Below are 22,302 nucleotides of genomic sequence, written 5' to 3'. Positions count from 1 at the left end.
TCACACCTATAGAATTTAAATGTACTTTAAAACAACAATCAGTAACTCTTTTTGCTCAAGGGCCAATTCAGAAAAATCTTAAATGATAGGAGATACACACACACACACACACACACATATATACACACACACATATATATATTTTTTAACCTAGAACTGCATGCCAAGATGGATATTTTCTTTTTTTTTTCCTTTTCTTTCTTTTCTTTTCTTTTTTTTTTTTTTTTTTTTTTTTTTGAGACACAATCTTGCTCTGTTGCCCAGATTGGTCTCGAACTCCAGGCTTCAAGCAATCCTCTTGCCTCTCGGCCTCTGAAGGTGCAGGGTTTGCAGGCATGAGCCACCACACCTGGCCATATATATATTTTCTAATAAAAATTAAAAATATCACGTGTATCTTGGGGTAAAGCTTATATTCTTATAAATTCTCTTATTTAGCCTTTAAAGTGTTAATGTCCAGGCTTATTTACTTTTTTGAGACAGGGTCTTGATCCGTTGCCCAGGCTGGAGTACAGTGGCGCAATCTCAGCTCACTGCAGCCTCAGCCTCCCAGGTTCAAGTGATTGTCCTGCCTCAGCCTCCCAAGTAGCTGGGACTACAGGTGTGCGCCACCATGCCTGGCTAATATTTTTTGTATTTTTAGTAGAGATGGGGTTTCACCACGTTGGCCAGGCTGGTTTCAAACTCCTGACCTCCAGTGATCCTGTCTGCCTCGGCCTCCCAAAGTGCTGGAAGTACAGGCTTGAGCCACCGTGCCCAGCCTTCTAGGACCATTTAAAAGACAGCTGTTGGACAGGTACAGTAGCTCAGGCCTGTAATCCCAGCAACTCAGGAGGCTAAGCAGTGGGATCACTTGAGGCCAAGAGCTTGAGACCAGTCTGGGCAACAAAGCAAGACCCTAGCTGTACCAAAAAAATAAAATAAAATAATGTGTTTTAATTAGCTGGGTGTGGTGGTGTGTGCCTGTAGTCCTAGCTACTTGGGAAGCTGAAGTGGGAGGATAGCTTGAGCCCAGGAGTTCAGGCTGCAGTGAGCTATGATCATGCTACTGCACTCCAGTCTGGTGAGAAAGTGAGACCTTGTCTCTTAAAAAATAATAAAAATAAAATTAAGCACAGCTTTTAAAACACTTGATCCTTTACATGTAAATAGTGTTTAAATTTTACAAAGTCAATTCACATATATTATTTAATTCCTCACTCAAACTATTATGGCCACTTTATAGAAAGGGAAATTGAGGCCACATAACATGATATAATCCACTGAAGTTCATATCCAATGATTAACCGCAAAGCTGGGACTAGAACTAGTTCATTCCACTCAATAAATTATGTACTTAGGGCCCATTACAGCAAGAACTATGGTAGGTGTAGGGGGATACAGAAATGAGTTAGAAGCAGCCCCACCCCACAGAGCCCCCAGACTGAACCTCCCACTCTAGCAATTGAAGTACATTCTCTCTACTTGGACAGGGTGAGTCAATAACCCAGAGCAATCACAATGCCACCAGCAGCATACAAAGGTAGATTCCCCGTCCAATTGCTGTTGTCTACCCTAGAACTAACTCTGAGGAAGAGATATACCAGACAAAAATTGTCTCAGAAGAAAAACAAAGCTAAAAAACAAAAGACTCTCTTCATGAGAGGCAGGCAGACAGGCAGGCAGGTAGGCGAGCACAGTGGCCAAAAGAACAGACTCTTGAGTCAGATTGTCTGGATTTGTTTCCAAGCCCACAGCTTCCTAGCTGTGCCTCAGTTTCCTCATCTATAAAGTGAGGCTAATTACACTATTTTATAAGAGTATTTTAAGGATTAAATGAGTGAATATTTAAAGAGTACTAAGAACAGTGCCTGGTCATAGTGATTACTACATAAATACGTGTTAAATAAAAAAAGAGATGAAGGGCAGCTACAAATTTACTAATCATTGCCTTGAGTTTAAAACTTTGAAAAAAAGGCAAAGTTGATTTTGAGTCTATTCAGTGTTAAAGAAAAACAATTCTCAATATAGGATTCTATATATAAAGATGATGTATGTTCAAATATATAGTGGAGAACAAGTAAAATTAAAAGGTTTAAAATGAAGATTTTCATAAAAGAGGAAAATTAAATCACAGTTGTAGACCAAAAATAACATCAGAGGAAAAACTGAATTCTAGATAAGGCAAGAATAAAAAGAGTCAACTAATGCTAGATCTACAAAATTTTGCCTTTGAAGAAGTGGTAAGAATGGAAAACTGACACTTAAAGGGAGGAACAACAAACATAAAAAGTAACTCCAGTCTGCTTCTAATGTGAGAAAGAAAAAAATGATTCCAATGAGTCATTTTATGAGTTAGTCTGATGGCAACTTTTTAGTTGCAGTGTTTGACTTTACTAGAGAAATTAATAATTTATGAAATGTTATAAAATTCAACATTTACTGGTTATACTATCTGAAGACCAGATCCAAGTTTATTTTTATAACTTTTTTTTTTTTTTTTTGAGACAAGGTCTTGCTCTGTTGGCCAGGCTGGAGTGCAAAGGCACAATCACGGCTCACTGCAGCCTCAACCTCCTGAACTCAAGCAATCTTCCCACCTCAACCCCCAAGTAGCTGGGACTATAGGTGTTGCTACCACACCCAGCTAATTTTTCTATTTTTAGTAGAGACTGGGTTTCACCATGTTGGCCAGGCTGTTCTGGAACTCCTGGCCTTAAGTGATCCACCTGCCTCATGAGAATGATACTCTATTTAATTTCGGTAAAGTCATTTGTAATACTCTTAATAAATAAGTACTCACTAAATATTGGTTAAATTGTTCACTACTTTTTATTTCCTTCGCCCATAATTTGGAGGAATTAAGCACTTGTAGGGTATTTTTATGGCACTTTCTTTTCCATTGCAAGTTTTTCATATTTAATAATAAAACTTTTCATTTATAAAGTGCTTCACAATGTTCAAAGCAGTTTTGCCTACATTATGTACTAGAAGTCATCATGAAATTTCTTATTCTCATAATCTCAGAAACTTTACAGTCATTTCAATTATCCCTATTAAAGAAGACAAAACAAAAATTCAGCTAACATAAAGTTATCTATATACTGTATACTATAAAAATATCAGTGACACTTACTTGTTCTTTTTTTAATGCCTCCTTCCTAATTATTACCTTAAACACTTGGAGACAACTCCCAATTTATAATTTACATCAAGCTAAAATAAAATATTTTAAAAACACCATGTCCAAAATTATAATAATTTAACAAATAACAGTTCTATAATGAATATTAACTATAATATTTGTAGCGGTGTTAGTGAATAATATATGAGTACTTCTCATAAAATTTAGAGCTAGTAGTTTCCATGAGGATTGCTTGAAACTTGGAATACATTTTCCAGGCTGGAATGCAGTGGCACAATCATGGCTCACTGCAGCCTCAAACTCCTAGGCTCAAGCAATCCTCCACCTCAGCCTCCCAAGTTGCTGGGATTACACGTGTTAGATTACACGTGTTAGCCACCATACCTGGCTATCTTGTTTTCAAAGATTGTACAGATATTTTGGTTCTTCAAAGAAGTAGCTGGGCAAATATGGGGGGAAAAATTAGGCCTTAACCATTTTCTATGTAACATGGTAAAAAAAAATTTTTTTAATTTCTAATAGGCAAAATGATTAAAAGTACAAAATCATCCTTACTTCATGTAATTCCCTCCTTTTTTTTTCAACTCCATTCACCAAAAGAGTAACAGCTCTGAAAATCTATAAAACCCAATCTAGATGATTTTAATATCATTAAAGCATTTTGGGAAAATAATCCCTTTCACTGCTATATTTAGGTGCAATGAGCCAATGATACAAGTATACAGTTGGATATTAATACAGCTAGAAAATAGTGAGTACTACTACAAACAGTCACCAGATTTATAACTTTGTTTTGTGTGTACACATTTAGTTTTATTGTAACAAAGCAACTTGTCCCCTTTTAACCTTTAAAAACTGAGCCTCATCTTTCCAGTGAAACAAAAAGAAAATTTAAAAATAAACAGGAAAAAAATTACAATAGAGAATGTCAATTTCAAATAAGATCCCACAGGCTTTGCTGATTCTCCCATTGAGTGGCAGGGCTCAAGTCATCATTAGGAGAGAATTTATTTTAAAAAATGTCATCTTAAACTGCAAAGGATGTCCGTCAAATATGACAATTAAACATGCAAAAGGAGAAGCCATGTTGTCAAAATGCCCACTTAACCCACCCGAACATCTCAAACCCACCCTGTGCTGACCTTCTGTAAACCCATTTTTTTAAGGTTTTGTTTTTTTTTGTTTTTTTTTTTTTTTTTTTTTGAGACGGAGTCTCGCGCTGTGTCACCCAGGCTGGAGTGCAGTGGCGCGATCTCGGCTCACTGCAAGCTCCGCCTCCCAGGTTCACGCCATTCTCCTGCCTCAGCCTCCGAGTAGCTGGGACTACAGGCGCCCGCCACCACGCCCGGCTAGTTTTTTGTATTTTTAGTAGAGACGGGGTTTCACCATGTTAGCCAGGATGGTCTCGATCTCCTGACCTCATGATCCACCCGCCTCGGCCTCCCAAAGTGCTGGGATTACAGGCTTGAGCCACCGCACCCGGCCTGTTTTTGTTTTTTTAAACAAGAGAAAGTAGACAGATACATGTTGGTAAATGCCAAATGTCCATATTCACACAGAGACACAGTGTACTCTCTGAGCTGAATATACAGAGAAAGGAGTAAAAAAGCTAGAATTCTGGGCACTGCCACATAGGGGCCTCACACCTTCCAGCTTCCAGCAGAGACAAGGGAGCAGGTTTTTCTTTTTTTCGACAGAGCTCAGCGGTGCTGATTCCATACAGTTTTTGTTCAGACAGGAAGGGATAAAAATGAATTTAGAACAGAAAGGGGTAGAGACTCTTTTCCCACTGTATTCTGCTCAAGGTATTTCCCCCAAATAAGGTGAGAACCATGATACAGAGAAAAGAGATCTCAAGAACAGGGCGACTGAGCACAAGAGGAAAACAAACAAACAACAAACAAAAAACAAAACAAAAAAACCCTGCAACTTGCTCCCAGGGACTGGAGAAAATTTTTAAAAAGGAAGGTCGGAATCCATCAGTGTTCTATTAGCCATCTTCTTCTCCTTCATCCTTCTCTCCTTCCTCCCCTTCATCATCATCTTCATCTTCTTCATTTTCCTCTTCATCCCCTTCTAATCAGTATCTTCTAATCTGTCCTCCTCTTCATCATCATCATCTTCTTCTCCTTCTTCATCATCCACATCGGGAAACAAGTAGTACTGTAATGGGTTTGGCCAAATATCATCTTTGATGACCTCTCCTAACTCATCAGCACCTGCATCAGAATGGTCAGTAAACCAGGTAAAGAAGCTCCCTGGTTCCTCATGCTGCTTCTTCCTGCCGGCTTTATTCTGCGTTTGACTTGAACGCTTTGTCAAATCCTTTCCAGATTTCCATTTGATTGCAGTGGACTTTAAAGATGGATCACCACTCTCATTCAGATGAAATTCTTTGGACAGAACTTTATTTTCAAAGTAAGGATTTTGATCAAAATAAAAATCTATTCTGTAACCTGATTAAATATATTCAAATTCTGTCACTTCAACTCTGCTCAAATAATGCAGTGCCGCTTCTTCCTCCTCCCCAAGCAGTGCAGACACCTGTGGATGGTTGATAAATGTTGTTATCCAAAAATGTGGGATTTTGGTGATCAATTCTGATCTCTTCTGAAAAAAATGGTTAGCGGAGTTTGTTACATTTCTGTTCTGCTTTCAAAATCTCCTCACTGGCTTGTTCATTAAGTCTGTTTGTTTCATTTTGGATTTCATCAATGTGTTCAATTGCTTCCTGCTGTTTTCCTGAGGTCTCGTCGGCCCTGTAGTGGCTGGAGTTGAGCTCCTTTTTACTGACTTTGGCAGCGGATGCCGATCTGGCGCGGTTGGAAGGTGGGGGCGGGGGAAGGGAAGGCGAAGGGGACTGGCAGGCGGCTTCCCAGTCACGGCACACGCGCGGGCGCTCGCTGGGTCCAGCCGCCTCCTCCCAGCGCTGCCCCAGCGGCCTGACTACAAGGTACCGGCTAGGGCTGCGTGCGGGACCCGGTCCGGGCTCCTGCTCGCGGAGGGGATGCGGCGGCAGCGGTGCGGCAGCGGCTCACCTCCCTCGCCCAGATTTGTAATTTTTTTTTTTTTTTTGAAACGGAGTCCCGCTCTGTCGCCCAGGCTGGAGTGCGATGGCGCCATCTTGGCTCACCACAACCTCCGCCTCCCGGGTTCGAGTGATTCTCCTGCCTCATCCTCCCGAGTAGCTGGGATTACAGGCACCCGCCACCATGCCTGGCTAATTTTTGTAATTTTTTTGGTAGAGACGGGGTTTCACTATGTTGGCCAGCCTGGTCTCGAACTCCTGACGTCGTGAACCACCCGCCTCGGCCTCCCAAAGCGCTAGGATTACAGGTGTGAGCCACCACGCCAGGCCCAGATTTATAATTTTTAAATGGCAACAAATTACGCCATTCCTTTTTCTTTCTTTCTTTTTTTTGAGACGGAGTCTCGCTCTGTTCCCCAGGCTAGAGTGCAGTGGCGCGATCTCGGCTCACTGCAAGCTCCGCCTCCCGGGTTCACGCCATTCTCCTGCCTCAGCCTCCCGAGTAGCTGGGACTACAGGCGCTGCCACCACGCCCAGCTCATTTTTTTATATTTTTAGTAGAGACGGGGTTTCACCGTGTTAGCCAGGACGGTCTCGATCTCCTGACCTCGTGATCCGCCCACCTCAGCCTCCCAAAGTGCTGGGATTACAGGCGTAAGCCACCGCGCCGGGCCACTCCCTTTTCTAATTTACATTTCTTCTACTTTAAGTAAATATGTTTTTAAAAAAATATTTAAAATGAAAAAATATTTTAGCTTTCCCTTTAGTGCCACCTGGGAGAAATGGTCTAACAAAAGACTTCCAGAAATTGCTTCCAGATTTACATAACTGAAAAAATTAAAGATCCTAGATTATTAATTCACAGGGTAAGGAATGCCCCCTTTCTTCTCTTTCTAGTCTTTTCTGGAATGCCCCCTTTCTTCTCTTTCTGGTCTTTTCTCAAAGCTTTGACGCTTGTCTTATTTCTATTGCCTCATTTCATCATTGTGTAAAAAGCATACCACATGATGAAATACATCATCATGTGTTTTTGCTATCGTGTTTTTGCAAAATTGAAAATACATTTGAGGCCAGGCGCAGTGACTCACACCTTTAATTCCAGCACTTTGGGAGGCCAAGGTGGGTGGATCACGAGGTCAGGAGTTCAAGACCAGCCTGGCCAACATGGTGAAACCCTGTGTCTACTAAAAAAAAAAAAAAATTAGCCAGGCGTGGTGGCAGGCGCCTGTAGTCCCAGCTAGGTGGGAGGCTCAGGCAGGAGAATCACTTGAACCCAGGAGGTGGAAGTTGCAGTGAGCCGAAATTGCACTACTGCATTCCAGCCTGACAACAGAGTGAGACTCTGTCTCAAAAAAAATAATAGAAAACGTTTTGCGAAAAAGAAAATACATTTGAGTGAAATGGTAAGATTATATTGCAAAACGTTTTCTATTAAAAAAAGAAAAAAAATGGCCATGCAGGGTGGCTCACTCCTGTAATCCCAGCACTTTGGGAGGTCAACGCGGGTGGATCACCTGAGGTCAGGAGTTCAAAACCAGCCCTTCCAACATGGCGAGATCTCGTTTCTACTAAAAATACAAAAAATTAGCTGGGCGTGGTGGTGGCGCACGCCTGTAATCCCAGCTACTCAGGAGGCTGAGGCAGGAGAATTGCTTGAACCCAGGAGGCGGAGGTTGCAGTGAGGCACGATTATGCCATTGCACTCCAGCCTGGGCAACAAGAGTGAAACTCCATCTCAAAAAAAAAAAAAAAAGAAAAAAGGAAGGAAAAAAACCACAACTTTTTTTTTTTTTTCCCCAAGAAGCAAAACAGATGATAACTATCATAAGCATTCCCAATTAGTGGCTTGGGATCTACCAGCATGTTCTCAGTGCCCTTGGTTGAGTTCCAGGTCAGTTGTCATTGTCAGGTTTCTCCTTCTCTCTGCTACTCCCCAGTTCTTAGCTGCCTAGGAATAACACTGTGGAGATCCCACTGTTCACCAGGTTTTTACTAAAGAATTTAATCTTCAGAGAGTATTTTTTTTTTTATTAAATATCATTACTGAGATAAATGATTTCATTATGAGGTAATCTCACCTTAAGATTAAACCATATTAAATATATAATAGACATATTTTTAAAAAAACTGCAGCACCAAGGACAGAGTTAAAATAAGGTTCTGGGGTACTAAGGTTTTTTGTTTTTTGTTTTTTTGTTTTTAAGACAGTCTCACTCTGTCGTCCAGGGTGGAATGCTGTGGAGTGATCTCCGCTCACTGCAACTTCTGCCTCCCAGGTTCAAGCAATTTTCTTGCCTCAGCCTTCGGAATAGCTGGGATTACAGGCGACTGCCACCGTGCCTGGCTAATTTTTGTATTTTTAGTAGAGTTGGGGTTTCACCATGTTGGCTAGTCTGGTCTCGAACTCGACCTGAAATGATCCACCCACCTCACATTCCCAAAGTGCTGGGATTACAGGCATGGGCCACCACATCCGCCCTTGGGGTACTAAGTCTTAATTTCATAACTAGGACACATTTTGAATATACAAGTTTCACTAACAATACACACCTTTATACACCCAACGAAATTTTCACAACCCTTAAAAACACAATGACATTTTATATATTGTTTAAAAATATCTCCTGCTAAGAAATCTTTGCCATTTCTTAGATGTACATTCCCACTGTTTGTGTTAAAGCACAGAGACAATAAAATGCATTTAAAATATATATATGCTCATTATAAACAACCTTAAATAGAAGGCCATGAACCTGAATTTGTCATACCTGTTGGATAGTAGGCTTGCGAGTACTGTGCTGAGGGTGTGTAGTTACTGTATTTTTGGGAGGAGCTGACCATTGTTTGAGGACCTTGTTGAACATGGACAGATGTGGTGCTGGGCTGCAGCGTATAGGTAACCTCAGCTGGAAACCTCTGGAGTACAGGAAATGGAACCCCTTTATCTGAAAATGTGGGAGATGTCTCCACTTGTCCAGGGTGCATTCCAAGGGAGTTCTGCCATATCCTGTGAGGAACTGGGGTCCGATCTAAACCTTTCAGAGGGAAAGTACTGTGGTCATGGGACGGAGTTGATACGTAGGAGTAAGGAGACAAACTATCTCGCCGAAATGACCGGTGAAATTGTCCTACAGCCACTGGTCCTGCATAAAAGAGGAAGAGCACATTTACTAATTTTGCATTACACCACCAGACATAGTAAACCAAAGGTCATAAAATATACTACTCTTCACCTATCAGCCATTTTTAACACAACAGAAGTTTAGTTTTGGTAAAAACAAATTCAGAATCAGGAATATGAGACATATAATGCTGAAAGAAGAATTGAATAAACCTTTGTTTTCTCAGTGTAATAGTCATAAAAGATAAAGTGCCTAAATTCTAACATTAAATCAAATGTTAAATCAAATATTCAACATTAAAAGCCTTTTATACATGATTTGGCCATCTTACCTTTCGCTTTATTTGCCTGACCCAGATTTTTCCAACGTGTAAGCTACTTCCTAAAAGTTTTCCATTCAGTCTTTCAAACAATTTTGTAACATTAATAATAGACATAAAAATAAGCTGTCCACCAAAAAATAAAAGAAATGGGTATGGAACATATAACAAGATTTTTATAAATGTAACGTTCTTTGCTATCTATCTATCTACCTACCTACCTACCTACCAACCAACCAGATCTCACTCTGTCGCCCAGGCTGCAGTGCAGTGATGTGATCTCGGCTCACTCTAGCCTCAAACTTCCAGGCTCAAGCAATCCTCCCACTTCAGCCTCCTGAGTAGCTGGAACTATAGGTGCACACCACCAAGCACTGTTTACTTTACTTTTTGTAGAGACAAGGTCTTGCCACGTTCCCAGGGTGGTCTGGAACTCCTGGACTCAAGCACATTGGCCTCCCAATGTGCTAGGATTACAGAAATGAGCCATTGTACCTGGCCTGTTTTTTGTACTTTAAAGGAAAACAAGAAAAATCATTTTTAAGAGGCCTATTATTTGAATACATTCAATCTCCTGAAGTAGGATTTTTTTCCCCCTACTAAAGACCTCTTGATTTCAGGGCTCCAGAATTTGTGTTGTGTGTATGTGTTTATTTTTGGCATTAATGTTTTATTTTTTTTTCTTAGAAACAGATTCTTGCTTTGTTGCTCAGGCTGGAGTGCAGTGGTATGAACATGGCTCACTGCAGCCTCGAACTCCTGGGCTCAAGCAATCCTCTCACCTCAACCTCCTGAATAGCTGGAGTTCAGACATGCACCACCACACCTGGCTAAATTTGTTTTGTAGGCAGGAGCCTCCCTATGTTGCCCAGGCTGGTCTTGAACCCCTGGGCTCAAGCATCCTCCTGCCTTTGCCTCCCAAAGTACTGGGATTACAGGCATAAGCCACCATGTCTTGCCCACCCTTTCAAATTTTTAAAAATGATAATCTTTGTAGAAAAGTCAAGCTTGAAAAGTTTAACTTAGTTTCCTCCTTCATTCCTTAAATCAATCAATCATTTTCCATGATTTTTCTTTCTTCAGAGTCTTTCCAGTAGTATCCTTTCCCAGATGTCAGTGGCTCTCAAACATTGGTTTACATCTGAATCACTTGAAGAATATGTTAAAAATCCACAAATCCAGGCCCAGAGATTCTGATACTTGTCTTCTCTTCATTAGCAATGTAAAAAGGAATAAAAAATGGAGATAAGGAAGACAGAGAAAGGGCAACAGTATGTAATGAAGGACAAGAGAATATAAATGGTGCAGAACTATAAATTACGATTCTTGAACATAAACAAAGCTAGCCTAATTTATTCCTAAGGAAAGTTTTGTATTAAATCATGTGACTGATTCACAAGTTCCTTTCAATTTATTAAGCTAATCTGTAAAACAGAGGGAAAACCTATTATGTGCTACTCAAGTATTAAACTACACGTTGAAAGCTGACACTCAAATATCTGCTTTTCCAAATAATTAGATTGTAAACCCATTCAACAAGTTACAAATCTGTCATTCTATTTCTGTGGTTTAATTTCCTTTAAAGAATAAAGCAGGCCAGCCATGGTGGCTCATGCCTGTAATCCCAGCACTTTGGGAGGCTGAGGCGGGCAGATCACTTGAGTCCAGGAGTTCGAGACCAGCCTGACCAACATGGTGAAACCCCATCTCTACAAAACATACAAAAATCAGCTGGGCATGGTGGTGTATGCCTGTAATCCCAGCTACTTGGGAAGCTGAGGCAGGCGAATTGCTTGAACCAAGGAGGTGGAGGTTGCAGTGAGCTGAGATTGAGCCACTGTACTCTAGCCTGGGTGACACAGTGAGACCCTGTTTTAAAAAGAGAGAATAAAGCATTATTGAGTCCAGGAGTTCAAGGTTACAGTGAACTATGATCATGACACTGCACTCCAGCCTGGGTGACAGAGTGAGATCCTGTCTCTTAAAAATAAATACTTAAACAAGTAAATAAAGCATTAATGCCAAAAAGAAAAAAATACGTACATATGAACAACACAAATTCTGGAGCCCTGGAAATCAAGAGGCTTTATCTAATGCGGGGAAAAAAATCCTATTTCAGAAGATTAAATGTATTCAAATGACAGATCTCTTAAAAACTGTTTTTCCTTTCTTCCTTTAAAGTACAAAAAATAGACCCTGTCTATTTTTTCTAACCCTGTCTCATCCTTCTAACCCCAGCACTTTGGGAGGCCAAGGTGGGAGGATTGCTTGAGCTCAGGAATTTCAGACCAGCACAGGCAAAATGGTGAGATCCTGGCCAGGTATGGTGGCTCACGCTTGTAATACCAGCGTTTTGAGAGGCTGAGGAAGGCAGATTGCTGGAGGTTAGGAGTTCGAGACCAGCCTGACTAACATGGAGAAACCCTGTCTCTACTAAAAATACAAAAATTAGCTGGGCATGGTGGCGCACACTTTGTAGTCCCAGCTACTCGGGAGGCTAACGAAGGAGAATAGCTTGAACCTGGGAGGCGGAAGTTGCAGTGCGCCGAGATTGCGCCACTGCACTCCAGCCTGGGCAACAGAGCAAGACTCCGATTCAAAAAAAAGAAAGAAAGAAAAAAGAAAAAAAAGGTGAGATCTTGTCTTTACAAAAAATAAAAAAATCAGCCAGGTGTGGTGGCATGCCCCAATAGTCCCAGCTAGGAGACTGAGGTGGGAGGATGACTTGATCCTGGGAGGTCAAGGCTGCAGTGAGCCATGTTCATGCCACTGAACTCCAGCCTTGGTGAGAGAGGGAGACTCTGTCTTAAAAAAAAAAAAAAAAAAAAAAAAAAAAGAAGAAGCAGCATAAAACAGTTTTTATGCTGCTTGACTACCAATTCCGCAGGTACACACACTTTGAACCTACCACTGACAACCCCTCCTTTTTTTTTTTTTTTTTGCTCTTCACAAGAGGTGTTTCTCCATGTCCAAAACTACCCATTGCTTGATTTCTCCTGGGATGTTCACATGCCAACACTACATACTGCCTACAGAGTACAACAGCTCTGCCCTCTTTGGGGATAAACTGTTGGCGAATTTTCAGGCTGTCAATAACTTCAGCAGCTAATTAAAGAATTCTCGACCTTAAATTGTTTTATATCTGTCTACTTCTATAATGATAAACTTGGAGTGATGGCCAATTAACTATTTGAGATGCTGTTAAAATTAGAACACAGTCAAGATTAGAAGGGCATTCTTTTAAGTCTGTTTTTTAAAATAAAGAACCAAGACATGTTCAGCCCTTATTTATTCTTCTGTTAAGGGTTACCTCATAGTGGTCAATTCAGATCAACATTACATCACCTATATGTCCTCAAAATATCTTTAAGATATATTTGGCAAAGTTTTAATCCAGAATTCTGGAAATAGAGGGCAGGATGAAATTGTGTTCTTAAAAATTCTATTTCTTTTATGGAAGTGCATCTGAGTTAATCAATTCCCAGGAAAGAATCCAAAAACTTGCCTCTTGAGAGCATGGTATCCCCAGGCAAAAACAGGTTATCCATTTCTCAGACCTGTTACTTAGTTTAGAATATTTTAACAAATATCGTAAAATAAACTGTTCCTAAAAACAAAATAACAAAAGTGCACAAAGGAAAAACATGCAATCTCACATTTCTTATCAAGTAGACTCTTGGAAGGGGAACAGTACAGTTGGTTCAGTGGCTCTAAATAAAAGAACTAGGTCCTAAAACAGAGGATTCTATTATAGACAGAGAAGTATTCAACCCATACACAGAGATAGAACACAGAAAAAATGGAGACTAAGCAGTAGCAGTGTAGTCAGGCACACAACCAAGGCAAGATTCGAGAAGAAGAAAAATGAGATGAGGAAAAACAGAAGAGCCAAGGACTTAGAACATGGAATGAGAACAAAACAAAGTTGTATTCTTCAACAACTCTGTTCAGTTATTCAAGTTCTAGTATGCTTGAACTTATAGCAGAATTACATTCCACCTGAACCAGTAACACAATTCCCTGGTGAACCAAACCTATGGTATAGACAGTCCACACCTGACATACCTTCTGCACACACCAACAGGTAGAATGGTAAGGAAAACAAACAAACAAACAAAAAACACCAAACAGGAAAGGCATCAAAACAATAACTTAGTTATACATGGATTGACATATAATCTATACTGAAACACCATGAATGTATGTTTTTCAACAAATAGTAGTCTTTAAATGCTGACCAACTGAACTATAAGTGAATAAAATCAGATTCCAGATGGCCCTGAATTTCTTTAATTAAAACGGACTCTATCCTTAAAATATAACTGGGTTTAAGCTAGTTGAGGGAAAAAGATCAGAGAAAAGAGCAAGTGTTGGTTTTTATGTGTGTGCGTATGTATGTATGTTTCTTTGTTTGAAGTGGTTATCCCATTTCTCCCAAAAAACACATTTTCTAGTCTTTTCTCCTTATGCCCACCAAACATGCAACCTAAAAAAAAAAAAAAAATCCATGTCAGAGATTCTGCCAAATGTATGCCATGGTATTGTCTCCATTGCCTTGCCCCTTACCATTCCCTACCAAAATCAATGGCCATCACATGGAAGTGCGCTAATATTCCTTTAGGACATTCTTATGCCACTGCTGCTTTTTCAACTTATTGTTGGAACTTTAACCTAATCCATTATCTTCTAAACTCCACAGTGGACACATAACCTAGTTCCTTATCTTCTAAATTCCAAATGAACCAAGTACTGTTGTCACTCGTAACCCTGGGCGAAGGTTAAGTTGAACATAGTGTTATTTTATTTGTATATTTAAATTTTTCATTAACTCAAAAATAACCCAGATTTCTTTTTTTCTTTTGAGACGGTGTCTCACTCTGTCGCCCAGGCTGGAGGGCAATGGCATGATCTCGGCTCACTGCAACCTCTGCCTCCCGGGTTCAAGTGATTCTCCTGCCTCAGCCTCCTGAGTAGCTGGGACTACAGGCGCCCGCCACCACACCCAGCAAATTTTTATATTTTAATAGAGACAGGGTTTCACCATGTTGGCCAGGATGGTCTCAATCTCTTGACCTCGTGATTCACCCGCCTCGGCCTCCCAAAGTGCTATGATTACAGGCATGAGCCACCATGCCCGGCCCCATGGGATTACATTTACTTTATAGTAAATCCATGTTAACATGCTGAAAGTGTTTTTATTACTCTCCTAGTTGAAGGTAAAGAATGAATTATTATTATATCCTGTCGGTTTCTTGGTATACTGCTTCATATCATGGACTCTTTAAACAGAGAAATGGAATATCGCCACCCTCGCCTTCCTGGAAGAGGAGGAAGAGCATCAAAAATCAAGTCTACAGGCCTGGTGTGGTGGTGGCTCACGCCTGTAATCCCAGTACTTCCAGAGGCCAAGGTGGGCAGATCACTTGAGCCCAGGAGTTCCAGACCAGCCTGGGAAACAGAGTGAAACCCTGTATCCACCAAAAATACAAAAAATTAGCTGGGTGTGGTGGCCACACCTATAGTCCCAGCTACGCGGGAGGCTGAGGTGAGAGGATCCCTTGAGCCCGAGAGGTGGAGGTTGCAGTGAGCCAAGATCTTGCCACTGCACTCCAGCCTGGGGGACAGAGTGAGATCCTATCTCAAAAAAAAAAAAAAAAAAAAAAAAAATCAAGTCTATAAAATAATTTGGCCATGTGCAGTGGCTCACACCTGTAATCTCAGCACTTTGGGAGGCCAAGGCAGGCAGATCACCTGAGGTCAGGAGTTCAAAACCAGCCTGGCCAACATAGTGAAACCCCATCTTTACTAACAATACAAAAATTAGCTAGATGTGGTGGCATGCACCTGTAAAATCCCAGCTACTCTGGAGGCTGAGGCAGGAGAATCGCTTGAACCTGGGAGGCAGAGGGTTCACCTCCCGGTGAGACGAGATCTTGCCATTGCATGCCAGCCTGGGCAACAGAGTGAAACTTCATCTCAAAAAATAAAATAGGCGGGGCGCAGTGGCTCACAGGCCTGTAATTCCAGCACTTTGGGAGGCTGAGGCAGGCAGATCACCTGAGGTCAGGAGTTCAAGACCAGCCTGGCCAACGTGGTCAAACACTGTCTACTAAAAATACATAAATTAGCCAGGCATGGTGGCGCGCGCCTGTATTCCCAGCTGCTCAGGAGGCTGAGGAATGAGAATCGCTTGAACCCAAGAGGCAGAGGTTGTGGTGAGCCGAGATCACGCCATTGCACTCCAGCCTGGGTGACAAGAGCAAAACTCCGTCTCAAAAAAATAAACAAATAATAAAAAATAAACAATTCACTATCACAGAGGGTTTCTGAACTTTTACTAAATACAGATGTATACCAAAAAGTTTTTTCAATACTGAAAGATTGTAGCCAATAGAGAAAACTTCAAAGTCTGTAAATGTGAGCTTTCTAAAATTCTTTTTAAACTAAAACTTGACAGCCGTAAAGAAAACCATTTTTGCCTTATGTATGTCTAATCATAACCCTTTAAGGAAGCATCAAGCTCTAATTCGCTACAATGAAAGAAATGTGTAGCCAATTCATTCTACATAGGAACTATATCTTGTAAGCCACGATGTATCCTTGTATTTTTGATCTTAAGGTATATAAACAATGTCTACCATTCTACACATCACCCAGAACCCTAAATCTGATGATTGTCTTAACATTTCTTCTAAGATTTCTTAGATGTGCCAATAGGTGGAAGGTGGCAGCCCTCTTCAAGGACAAATTTCCACTGCAGGCACACTTTCCCTTGGCTGCTATTGTAATGTTCTAAGTTCTTTTTTTTTTTTTTTGAGACGTAGTCTCGCTCTGTTGCTCAGACTGGAGTGCAGTGACACTATCTCGGCTCACTGCAACCTCTGCCTCCTGGGTTCAAGCGATTCTCCTGCCTCAGCCTCCTGAGTAGCTGGGATTACAGGCGTGCGCCACAACCACGCCCGGCTAATTTTTGTATTTTTAGTAGAGATGAGGTTTCACCCCGTTGGTCAGGCCAGTCTTGAACTCCTGACCTCGTGATCCACCCGCCTCGGCCTCCCAAAGTGCTGGGATTACAGGCGTGAGCCACCATGCCCAACCGTAATGTTTTAAGTTCTCTTGACTATGATTTTGTTCCGTCCCGCCTTAAACTGTAGGGTGACTCCACTCTGCTTCCCACCGGAGCAAAGGAGCCCCTTCTGTGTTTCTTGCAGACCCAATGTTTCCACGAAGGACTCTTTAGTCTACATGTTTACAGTGGACAGTGTGGGTCTCAGGAAGGTAAACGGAGGCTTACAACCAGGTAACTCCTGGGGTTCAAACTGGGGACAAGTAGAAGGGAGCCTAAGAGGCGGAGGTCCCTTCTGCTGCCAGTGGGCTCAGAAGGGGCTGAATGCTTACGGACCCTCCAGGGGAGGGCCGGTGGCCACTGTGCTGGTGCCGAGAATGGTGGCGGTGGCAGTGGCGGGACTTTCAGTCTCTGGGAGCACAGTGGACAATGGGTCCTGGGCGCCTTTCGGACTCCCCCAGCGTGAGGACGTGCGAAAACGCGCCCTCGAGGGACGGTTGCTCCCCGCCGCCCATGCGCCCGCTGTGGGCGAGGGCGCGGGCAGCTCACACTCACCGTGAGGCTCCGGCCGGGGCCCCGCGGGTGGCGGCGGCGGCTCCTGGTGCTGCAATGGGGCGGCGGCGGCGGCCGAGGCAGCGGCGGCGGAGGCGGAGGCCGAGGTGATGAGCAGCCGCTGGAAGCGGTTGGGCGGGCGGCAGGGCACCTCCAGGCCGGCCGCCAGCTTGGCCTTGTTGGCGCTAGTCAGGCGCTTGAGGTGCACGAGCAGCTGCGGCTGGTCGCGGCGGAAGTGCGGGCTGTGGAAGTGATGGAGCGGCCCGTCCCCTGCCGGCCCGCCGCCCCCCGGCCCCGGCCCCGGCCCCGCCGCGCCCGGCCCGCCCAGCACCACCTTGCGGAAGCCGTAGAGGTTGAGCTGGCGGATGAAGCTGGTGAAGTTGGTGGTTTTGAAGAGCTCGGGCTCGGCCCCGGCCCCCGCAGCCCCGCTGCCGCCTCCCCCCGGCCCGGGCGGGCTGAGCAGCTCGGCCTCGAAGAGCGGCTGGTCGATGAGCAGCCCCTCGCCGCGGCCGTCCCAGCGGATGGAGCGGTAGCGCGGGCTGTTCACCAGGCGCCACAGCTTGGCAGGGAAGTTGTTGGGGTTGATGGGGGTGGAGAGCAGCGCCTCCTCCATCGCCCCGACGGGCCCGGGCCTCGCCCCCCGAGCCTAGCTCTCCCACCCCGTTCTCGATCCCTCCCCGGCCTTCGCCTCGCCCTGCCCGCTCCTGCCGGCGCCCGTCCGCCGCGTACCAGGGACCGTTGGCGCACGAGACCCCGCGGTGCCTCCCAGCACGGCCAATGGGGCCTCGAGTTCCCGCCACGCGGCGTGGGCACCTCCCCCTCGGTGGCCGCGTGCCCCGGCCAGGCCCGCCAGACGCCTGCGGGACCCGGGCAGGCGCCCCCTTCCCCAGGCGTTCCCAGACTTGAGGCCGGGAAGGCTGCCCGCCGGGGAGTTCTAAGTCCTGCGAAGAGAGAAGCCCAGTTATCCACCGTGGAATACCAAGAGGCGTGTGTTTCGGTCCAGCCAACTAGTGGGGACTTGGAATGCAGAGAAAGTGTGCGTTAGGCAGCAGAGTCGGTCATTCTGGGGACCAAAGGGTCTGGTCTGTAATCTTTCTAAGTGGAACTGCCCACCTCTCAAACAAAAATGATGCTACTGGAGGTATAATATCTTGAGTAAACGAATTCACCTTTTAGATAGTAGCCTTTTGTATCTTTTTAAGATACACTCTTTTAAGCCAGTATTTTGTTCAAGACAATTTACCCAAGGTTAGACGAGAACTGAGGTCCCTGGGAAGAGGGAATCACAAGAATCTAAGTACTATCTTGTGTGCCTGCCCAACCAGCTGGTGGCATTTTAGACAGTAAAGATAAGATGGGATAGAATTCTACGGAATCCATAAGAATCGATCCCTAGCCAATCAATAAATAAGAATGTAATAAGAGCTGTGCTGATTCAAAAAGAGAGGTTCATTTGAAAAATGGAAATTGGCCGGGCACAGTGGCTCACGTCTGTAATCCCAACACTTTGGGAGGCCAAGCGGGGTGCACTGCTTGAACCCAGGAATTTGAGACCAGCCTGGCCAACATGGTGAAACCGCGATTCTACTAAAAATACAAAAATTAGCCAGCGTGGTAGCGTATCTGTAGTCCTAGCTACTTGGGAGGCTGAGGCAGGAGAATCGCTTGAACCCAGAAGGCGGAGGTTGCAGTGAGCCGAGATCGCACCACTGCACTCCAGCCTGGGGAACAGAGGGAGACTCCATCTCGAAATAAATAAATTGGAAATTGCTGGGAGAAAGGGGTACAATGTTCTACTCTTCTCATAGTCAAAGAATAAGTGAATATTAAGGTTTTTTAGAAATGAAAATAAAACAACCCAACAAAGCAGCACTAATATAGAGATTTTATTTAAATTGTATTGAATTTTTACAGCACATTGCATTTTTGTCACAACGCAACTGCACAGTTTGGATTTTTGGCCACATCATGTCACTTACACCCACAACAGCTCTGAAAGGAGTATTTAATGAACACATCTGAGCCAAGAGCCCAGAGTCTCTCTCCAAGGCCATGCAGTTTGTTCACTGATGGGACAGTCCCTCAAAACAGCCACACTAAGTAGACAGATACAGTCTCCCCAAATGTTACCAATCTTACTCCCCTTGAAAACAGGCAGAGTGAAGTGCAATGAAAGTCAAGTTAATTAAAAAGCCACTCACAACTGGCAGTAAATTTTAATGATTGATAAAATGCTTAAAATAATTTTATGTATCAGAAACAAGGAATAGCTTGTTACTTTTTCAATGATCTCAGGAATTTTGCAGACACAAAATATCCATTATTCAGCTCCATTTAAATGAAAAAAAAGTTCCGCTAGGCTGACCTAAATACGCCAAAACTTTTTAGGTTACATCTATGGCAAGTACAAAAGAACCACAGATGCTTCTCTGTAGGACTGAAAAGGTCAGGGAAATAATGATTCTTTTTCTAAATGCAGATCCTAGTTATTTTGGAATGAAATGCTGTTTTCTAGAAAGCAACATGAAAGTAGCAGTGAGAAAGATGACTACCATCATTTCAAAACAGGATAATCCTAAATGTAATTTACCATTTATATGTCAACAAATTAAGGAAAATGTATAAAGTCCTAGTGGTTTCATTATAGGCCAAGGAGACTGTATCTGTCCCACCCACAGTACATGGCTATATCACTGTATCTTTTGGTTAAGTGCCACTGGTACATATTAAGATGAAAAAAAAAAAAAACAACAACAAAATAAAAGTTTTAAAAAACCAACAACGTTTGGTCCAAATGGACACATGTTCTCTCCCGATTTTGGTATCAAGGCTTTATTCTCTTCTGTTTGGGTTCCATTGTTAAGTGCACAGAAATAGACAGCAGCATTTGTACTGAAACCCTCACATACCAAACAGCATATGCTAGGAGGTAAAAACCAAACGCTAAATTCTACCCTCAAGGTGTCAAGTGTTCAGGATAAGAAGCAATGTGACCCAGAGGAGGCAGCAGCCAAGGGAAAGACAACATGGGGGAAACGGGCAATGGAACAACAACGAAAACCTTTGTTTTATTTTCATGCCAGGAGAGGATCAAGGTGTAGCTCCTGTGTTAGCACCAGGACAACTAGGAAAAGTCAGGCGCAAAGGGTAGGGCACAATCAGCAGATGTTTCACAAGGATAATTTTTACTTTTCCCTTCTCATTCTTCACAGTGCGTAACTCAAGAGCTGCCACTGTGTAACAGAGACGACTGCCTTCACAGCTCAAAATAACTCAATCAGCAGAGTTTTCCTCTGCTCCCAAAAATGGCTCGCTCCCTAGAACTGTCCCCCTAAACTGAATATTCACCAACGCTGGCTGATGAGCCAACTGAAAAATACATTGAAACCTCCACTTGCTGAACCAGTCTTCAAACCAAACTCCACAGAAAGACAGTACTAATGCAACTAGAGGGAGTGCCTCTAAAGACTGAGCCTTCATGCACAGACACAGAGCACAGAGGTACAGGATATAGTTCATCTCAAATAGGACAGGAATTCCTATCTTGTATACTATAATCTGCTTTTGTCAAGGTGGAGGAGAGATGGGTCTGGTTATCACTTGGAGTTTGGTTATACGTATGCCATTCTATTGCTGTTTGGGGCGCTTTGCACCAGGTAACATCTATGCAATCATCATCTTGTGACCTCCAGGAGAAAGAGGCTGGAGTCACCAACTTAACATTAAGCTTCCAGACCCTGGGTCTGGGTTAGGACCATTACCCCAAGGTGAGGGTCTCACCAGTAGAGGACCTTCTGCCAAACTGCAATTCCTCTGCTCCAGTTTCATGATACCAAGGAGGATTTCTCAAGATGGTATCTCTGAGCTCTGTGATTTCATGAGCCACACCAACGAACCTTCCAAACTACAACTGAAGCAGATCCTCCCTTCAAACCTGCTAAAGTTGGACAGGTCGTCTCCCCGGCATTCAACTGGAAGCTGTAGCAATGGGTTTCTTCAGCTGTTGGCTCATGAGTTCCCTGGCACGAGAGACTTGAATGTGTTCGTAACAGGAGTTACAGACGAGAACTGGGTCATAGAGTTGCTGATCAGGAATGGGCAGCTTCAGGTGGCAGCATCCAGCACAAAATACATTCCCACAATTTCTGCCAAAGCACGAAGAGGGAAGAGTTCGTCAGAAATGCCAATATACTAGCCAGGCAGGGTGACTCACACCAGTAATCCCTGCACTTTGCTAGGCTGAGGCAGTAGAATTGCTTGAGGCCAGGAGTTTGAGACTTGCCTGAGCAATATAGCAAGACCTCATCACTAATAAAAAAAAATTAATTAATATTAAGAAATGCCAATATACTGAGAATGAGTGATACTAAATGAAAAGTTGGGGACAAACAAAAATAGTTTCTATAAAGAGGTATCCACTTCCAAACAGATTCCATTTAGTTCTATACATATGTATTGCACTGTTTTTGTTTTTGTTTTTGAGACAGAGTCTCGCTCTGTTGCCAGGATGGAGTGCAGTGGTGTGATCTCAGCTCACTGCAATCTCCAACTCCCTGGTTCAAGTTGTTCTCCTGCCTCAGCCTCCAGAGTAGCTGGGATTACAGGCACACGCCACCACACCCAGCTAATTTTTATATTTTTAGTGGAGACAGGTTTCACCATGTTGGCCAGGATGGTCTTGATCTCCTGACCTCGTGATCCGCCTGCCTCAGCCTCCCAAAGTGCTGGGATTACAGGCGTGAGCCACTGCGCCCAGCCTGCACTGTTTTTTAAGTCATACTAAATCATACAAAACATCTTACCTGCAATGGTGTCTTCGTTTGGCCAACCAGAATTCACAGTCACAGTTATAGCAGTGTGATGCCATATGGTCTGGAACCCAGCGAGTCACCTAATAGAAGGCACAAGGAAAAATTCCTGGTCCTTGCTGACAGACTGGAAGAGCAACATTGCAATAAGGAAAGCATCCCAGGAGAAAGTGACAAGGCTTATCTTCATAACTGGCTACCACTTGCCTACCAGGTTGACACTCCACTGGGAGACAGCTCAGTCTACAGCATGTCATTCATCTCTGGGAAGTATGACGACTCA

The 22,302-nt window shown here is 43.3% G+C and overlaps 2 protein-coding genes and 1 pseudogene across 10 annotated transcripts in view; all 3 read right to left on the bottom strand.

The window, feature by feature from the left end:
* HSF5 (heat shock transcription factor 5) overlaps positions 1-17,932 on the bottom strand; it is a 59,971-nt gene extending 42,039 nt beyond the window's left edge. The window contains exons 1-2 of the mRNA XM_031657518.1: positions 17,215-17,932; positions 8,921-9,295 (exon numbers count right to left, since the gene is read on the bottom strand). Of these exons, the coding sequence (XP_031513378.1) occupies positions 8,921-9,295; positions 17,215-17,824 (985 nt within the window). The 5' untranslated portion in view covers positions 17,825-17,932. The remainder of the gene's footprint in view (positions 1-8,920; positions 9,296-17,214) is intronic.
* LOC103878796 lies at positions 4,618-6,158 on the bottom strand (annotated as a pseudogene).
* Positions 17,933-19,082: 1,150 nt separating the features above from the next.
* The window catches only part of MTMR4 (myotubularin related protein 4), a 29,270-nt gene continuing 26,050 nt past the window's right edge, over positions 19,083-22,302 (bottom strand). For 8 of the 9 annotated variants that reach the window (XM_009190365.4, XM_017950656.1, XM_009190363.2 and 5 more), the window contains 2 exons: positions 22,014-22,102; positions 19,085-21,356 (listed from right to left, as the gene is read on the bottom strand). In XM_009190365.4, coding sequence (XP_009188629.1) covers positions 21,179-21,356; positions 22,014-22,102 — 267 coding nt within the window. In that variant the 3' untranslated portion in view covers positions 19,085-21,178. Of the gene's footprint in view, positions 21,357-22,013; positions 22,103-22,302 lie in introns of all 9 variants that reach the window. The other variant, XM_003912820.4, reaches the window with a different exon arrangement.

The sequence above is a fragment of the Papio anubis genome, chromosome 17, assembly GCF_008728515.1.
Source record: "Papio anubis isolate 15944 chromosome 17, Panubis1.0, whole genome shotgun sequence".
Lineage (NCBI taxonomy): Eukaryota > Metazoa > Chordata > Mammalia > Primates > Cercopithecidae > Papio > Papio anubis.
This window is presented reverse-complemented; position numbering and strand designations above follow the sequence as displayed.